At 50.2% G+C, this 6,423-nt stretch overlaps 1 protein-coding gene across 1 annotated transcript; it reads right to left on the bottom strand.

Moving 5' to 3' along the window:
- Positions 1–2,167: 2,167 nt before the first annotated feature.
- Positions 2,168–6,351, bottom strand: RASD1 (ras related dexamethasone induced 1). The gene is made up of 2 exons (XM_026859034.1): positions 5,936–6,351; positions 2,168–5,688 (listed from the first exon to the last, which is right to left on the bottom strand). Exons 1-2 carry the CDS (start codon positions 6,219–6,221, stop codon positions 5,138–5,140), a joined length of 837 nt encoding a protein of 278 aa, XP_026714835.1. The 5' UTR covers positions 6,222–6,351; the 3' UTR covers positions 2,168–5,137.
- Positions 6,352–6,423: the final 72 nt, after the last annotated feature.

A 6,423-nucleotide genomic window follows, 5' to 3' on the forward strand; every position in this document is an offset into this window, starting at 1 on the left:
ATGAAGACACATCTCCAAGGTGACTCTGTGCTCGGGAGCGAGGATGTATCGTGTAAATTTGCTTACATTCAAGGACGTGTGTTCTTTCTTGTTGTTTGGGTCCGGAGAAAGTTTTCCCAAGCTTGCTGATGTTTTCAACCTTGTACAGTCAAGCTGAAGCCACTGAGGTCCTAGCACGTGGCTCCACCAGTGGTGGGTTGTGCTGGTGTAAAGAACGCTCTGCCTGAAGGCAGGTCTTGTGCATAGTCCATCAGCACAGGCCGTGGTCAGAGATTGTGTTGAATCCTGTGTTACTGCAGGCAGCTGTGTTCTTCTCCCACACCTCCTCACCCTGCCTGTTGTGCCCTCAAAGAGGGAGTCACTTCAGTGGCTTGATCCAGCAGGAAAACCACCCACTAAAAAAAACCCAAACCTTCCAACAACCTGAAATAATTATTCCTTTGGATTAACCAGCTGGACAGGAAGCCTTCGGTTCTTTATGTGTAGGGAAGGGAACAAGACTTGGGGAGACCTGGAGTAGGGAGGACGTCGCTCTCAAAGCCAGCCTGCAGCTATGGTGGATGAAAGGCAGTGTCAACCCCTCCTTCCCCAGACATGCCATGGGGTTGTGTGTGTGCCTGTATTTTTCCACTGTTGACCTGACCGTGGATGCCTGCATAATGGGCATACGTTATAGTACCAGCTGCAGTTTTATTTAGAAGGGAGTAATGAATATTTTGTTCCAACAGGCTTTTGAAATGAACGGCGACCATCTGGTTAAAAGTTTTGCTCTCAGTCATGTCACGATTCCCCAAAGTTATAATCGAGCACCTCTCTGCCCTGGTCATGCCAAGCAGATTTATTTTTAGGTCTGGCTATTGAACAGGCTCCCAGTTTTCAAAGACCATTAGAATCCCGCTCTCATTATTAACAGGCGCCCTGGAAGCAGGGACTCGCTTTTGCCTGGAATCAGTAAAACTTCTCACTGGTGCTAACAAAGCCGCGGCAGATACTAATGAGGGTTTGAGGGCAAATGCTGCTTCAGACAACACTGAACCTTGAAAAGCACAGAGCTGGCTGCAAAACCAACTGTGCTGCTCTTAAGAAAAAAAAAAAAAAAGCTGTCGCTTCTCTTTTATTAGGTGTGTATCCCCAGAGAGTCGTTTTAAAACTCCAAAGTACTGTTTTCTCTGCCATTGGATACTCTCTGATACTTTGGGGAACAGTTTCAATTTTCCACTGTCAAGCTGTTTGACTGCATTGATTTTGTGTATTACAGCAGCAACAGGTCATGGGCGAGACTGAGATCTTTTCTTTCAGGTGCCTACACACAACAAACGTTTGTAATCTTACCTTCCCTAAAGAGAGATATGGAGTTCAAACATAGGGAGCACTTAGCCTGCTTGGTGGTAAAGCTTGCAGACAAGCTCCTAACCTGATTGATGGGTCCTCAGGTAACTGGATTATGTGCTGGAAATTAGCAGAAAACCAGTTTGCTCCAGAGGCTACCCAGTCTGTGTTGTCTATCTGTGTCCATTTTATTGGGATAGGTGAATTAGGTATGTGTAGTTAGCTACCAAGAGTAAAAGTTTCCCACTGAATTCCAGTTTAAGGTCTGGTTGCACTGGAAATGAGTTGCCCCAGCAGGTTGTTCACTTTCCAATAGGAGAATTGAAGAGTGTCTCTCGTTTTCTCTCTGCAGCATGGACAAGGACAGCCAAGATATTCACCAGGTGCTGAATGAGCTCAAGAACAAGTTCCAGGAGATGAGGAAGCTGATCAGCTCCATGCCCGGCATCGGTGTGAGCCCAGAGCAGCAGCAGCAGCAGCTGCAGAACCTGCGGGAGCAGGTCCGGACCAAAAATGAGCTGCTGCAGAAGTACAAGAGCCTTTGCATGTTTGAAATCCCCAAGGAGTAGGAAGGGCACATCTCTGCTTTCTGGGTCGGAGCTACAGGAGAGAAAAAGGTGGCAGAAGTTTACTTTTTCTTTCTTTTATGCTTTTTTTTGGTCATGTTCTCTGTAGTTGTGTCTGTGTGGATCACAGGCCTGTGACACTGCACCAGAACACTGTGTGCTTCACTTGTGACCATTACAGCCATATGTCCACTTTGATCTGCTGTAGGGCTGTACATTTAAATATGCATCCCTTCTGTTTTCTCTCAGGGTGGGGTGGGGTTGTTTTTTTACATTCAAGCCAGCAGGAGACATTATGTTTTCTCCTGGCTAAGGGTCAAAGTACCTGCTGGTTAACTTCAGCAAGAAGAAGGAGGCATTTTCTGCAATTTTTTTCACTTAAAAGTGGCCAGACTTCAAAAGGGAGCATAGAGGGAAGCATGAGCTGTTTGGCCTTGCTCCTGGAAAGGGTCTCTGGGGCACTTTCCAGCCTGTGTGTGTCGAAAGAGGAATGATTGCTTTCAATTACTTTTGTATTTCTCTCTTTAAACAAGTGATGGCTGTGTCTGAGTTGAGTAAAGATTTAGAAATTCCAAACTGCCCCTCTTGTGTATTCACTGAGTGGATGTGGGCTGAGCAGGGGCAGGACTTTGGCAGCACAGAGGATGTGCGTAGCCTGGGCCCAGCTCCTCTGTCTCTATGTGGCTTTTTTGGGAGAACAAGAGACTGCCAGGGGAGTGGATTTCAGTAGGCTTTGGGTACCTAAGTCTTCTTGGGTGACTGTAGCTAGTAGGCAGTATGTTAGGCATCTTGTTTTTAAAGCAGAGGAAGGGCAAGCAGAATCCAAACAAAGGGCATAAATGACAAGAGGTTTTAGTTATTCCATACATGACTGAAGTCAGGCTGAACAGGGTCAGTTTCACATCCAAGTGCTCTAGGGGCTTCCCACAAACACAGACATTTGAGCAGCTTGAACGTTTGCCAGCAGCTGATGGAAAGCTCTTGAATGTGTCACACTTAGGCAGGTCCCGGGGCGCTCTGCCCTCCGTCCTGCTGTCAGCTGTTACAGTGGCAGACGACACCTTGGTAAGCAGCACCGCGTCTCGCCAGCTAACGAAGATGGGACAGCACCTTGAGCCTTGTGGTTCTCTGAATTATGCTGGGTGATAGTGCAGGTCAGTAGTGGAAGAGGTGAAAAAACAACTGGTGAAATGCAGGATCTGTTGTGAACCAGCATCTGAGGGCGGGCAGCACGCATGGCTTCAGAAGAAGAGACACAAGGTCTCTTTGGGAAGGGCTTTCCTTTCCTAAACCAAAAGGCAAGTAATTCTGCTTGTTGGGAGCTGGGGTAGTTGCACTCACCTGTAGCTGAGAGATTACTCTGTCCCTGCTGGAGTACTTCACTAGTACTCTGGAAAGGTGCCAGCGTGTAAACTCTTGAGTAAAGCAGAACACCAAGATAAACAAAGCACAATGTACGCTCTTTATTACTGAAATTACCTTTCTGCCAGCCGTTGCCTGTCCCAGGTCAATAAATTCTTGTGTTTCATGCCTGGATGGTGGTTTCCCTTTTTTTGCCAGTTGCTGTTCCTGTGAAATCGGGGCATATGCAGAGCTGGAAGAAACAACATGTTTCCAAAGAGATGTCTGGCACTTAGCACAGGAACAAGTTAACTCTGTCAACTTGGATCCAAGTTTCAAATGAAACTGAAGCGGTTTGGTTTGCAGTCTCATCCACCTTAGTTTTGTGGCTTTGACAGAATTTTTTTGCCATTAATATGTATTAAATGTAGGTTTGTTCTGCCGCTTGAGGCGGGGAACGGGGGCTGAAAATGAACCTAAACAGAAGCTGGAGCCAGGGAGAGCTGTTCCTGGAAGAGCTTTCCCTTCTTCACTTTAGCAATGGTTACTGTAACTTGTTATTAGGAAGAGATTAAAAAATATCAGATGTAAAGGTGACCTTTTGAGCAAAGTACTTCCTCTACTCATATTGCAAAACAAAAACAATGTCCCGGACGGGACTCAAATGAATCACTGTTGACATCATTAAAGTGTGCTTAGTTAATCAGGAAAAAGCACAAAACACAATCAGCTCTTTATAATGAAGTGATGTCAGTTTGCTGGGTTTCTGCAGTAAATGACATGCCAATGCCTGGCATGCCATGGGGCTGGCAGGATCGTCACTTGGCATTAGCGAAGTGAGGAAAGAGTCCTGGCTCCGTGACCTGTTTGAGTAACTAACTGTGCATGGCCCCTCGTTACCCCATGTGGCAAGAAATCGGCTGCTTGCAGAGTTGGAAACCTTTGCACTGGGAGTCAGAGAAAATGGGGTAATAAAGGGATTGAGTGGAGAGGCCATATTTAGCACCTCAGAGCTGGGCTCAGGTCTTGCTTTAACAAGATTTGGTTTTGCTATGGGGCAGGGTGAGGAAGCAAAGACAAACCCCCAGGTGTCGTTTTAAAAAGGTTTTATTAATTTGTAGAAAAAATAAAACATCAAGTTTCACCCACGGTAGAAACACTTGAAGATTTTTTGTTCATGTCAATGACAAACAATACCTACATAAAGTGCCTATTATTATTTAAAAAACCCTTCCCACGCCCCCCACCCTCCCCAAATCTTGCAAATCAGACAAGACAAATGTAAACAAGAGTCAGTTTTTGGTCCATTGGGGCTGTAACTTTGCAATGTCTTTGCAACAGCTTAGGAGTGTCTTCTGCATGTGTTTTGCAGACACAGATGAACACACGACACAGAGCCAGAGTCCGTGCACAGCTTCTCAAGTTTAAAAAAAAACAACACAAAGCAACACAAACCCCAACCCCAAAGCCCCAGGCAGGTGCTGGCAGGCCTCTGCCCTCCCTCTTGAAGGCAGTGCCTGAGTCTGGGTGGTCTGGGAGGGAAAGGAACATCAAAGTCAGTGCCCTCCACACTCATCTTCCCACCTGGCAGCTCACCCTTTCCCTGTCTCTCTGCCCAGAGGAGCCGGGTCCCAGCAGCACCCCCCTCCTGCCCTCCAAAGCCTCCCCCTTCGCATCCCTCTCTCCCAAAATTCACCCCGGGGTGGGAGAGAGCTGATGAAATCGATCCCCTCGGGAGGAGGGAGGCTGGGGAAGAGGCAAAATTCCCCTTCTCTCTGCCCGAGTGGGCACCGGCCCACCCTCCTGCATGCCCAAAGTCAGTTCAGAAATGAGCATCTTTCCCCCCTCCCTTCTTTCCTTCCTTCCTTCCTTCCTTCCCGTCACGGGGCGAGCGGGGGTTCCTAGCTGATCACACAGCGGTCCTTCTCCTTGCTGTGCCCGCCGCCAATGGCTTTCTCTCGGATGTACATGAGGTCGCTGTGGACGCTGGGTCGCCGGGCGAAGGGGGCCACGATGCCGTACGCCTCCTCCGTGCTGCCCCGGCCCCCCTCTTTCAGCAGCTTTTTGCCTTTCAGCGCCTTCTTGTGCAGGATGTCGCAGTATTGGACCGAGACTTTGCGGTGCAGGTCGGGGCTCATCTCGCTGGGTAGCTTGGCCATAGCGAAGAGTGCCTGGAACATCTGGTCCAGGCTGCTGTTCTTCTTGGCCGAGATCTCGAAGTAGGCGCATTTTTTCGGGTCCCCTCCCACCAGCTGCTCGATCTCCCGGGGTTGCACCTCCCGGTAAAAGTCCCGGTCGCCCTTGTTGCCACAGATGACCAGGGGCACCTCTATGTTCTCCTTGGTTTTGTTCTTCAGGCACGACTTGGTCTCCAGGATTTGCTGCTTCAGGCGCTGCACCTCCTCAAAGGAGTCCCGGTTGTCCAGGCTGAAGACAAGGATGAACACGTCTCCTGGAGACAAAGAGGAAACGTGAGATGGTTGCAGGGATGGGGACACCCCGAGATCTGCTGCTTGACCCACACGGAGACTTGGGGAGGGACGGATTAGGCAGCACCTGAGTCCTGTATCCTCCTGTCCACCCCATGCACACGCAAAATCCCACCTCCCTCCTCCCGGGACTGGAGAAACATCCCCAAACTGGGCAAGACCTGACATCTAGCAAGGGAACCCCCCCGCTGGTGCTCCCCAGCCAAGTACCTGTGAGGATGGAGAGGCGGCGCATGGCTGGGAAGGGGTGGTTGCCCGATGTGTCCAGGATGTCGAGCTGGTAGACTTCACCGCGGATGCTGTAGAACTTGCGGTGGAAGTCCTCGATGGTGGGGGTGTATTGCTCCTCGAAGCGGCCGGTGAGGAAGCGCGAGACGATGGCCGTCTTGCCCACCTTGGAGGAGCCCAGGATGACCATGCGGTAGCAGTTCTTGGCGGGGATGCTCAGCTCGGCCTCGCTGGGACACATCTTCTTGATCATCGCTGCCAGTTTCATTGAAGCCAGCGAAAGGGCAGCTTGCGGTGAGAGGAACGAGGAGGAGGAGGAGGAGGAAGGCGATGTCAGCCCGGCTGCTCAGCCCCTCTCCCCTCGCAGGAAAGGCCGGTGTGAGCTCGGCACGGCCGCCGCCGCCGCGTTATATGGAGGCGGCAGCGACCGCCCCTCGGCGCGTCACGGCCCGGGGCGGCGGCGGCTGAGT

Source organism: Athene cunicularia (genome assembly GCF_003259725.1).
Source record: "Athene cunicularia isolate RWA chromosome 14 unlocalized genomic scaffold, athCun1 chr14_part1, whole genome shotgun sequence".
Classification (NCBI taxonomy): domain Eukaryota; kingdom Metazoa; phylum Chordata; class Aves; order Strigiformes; family Strigidae; genus Athene; species Athene cunicularia.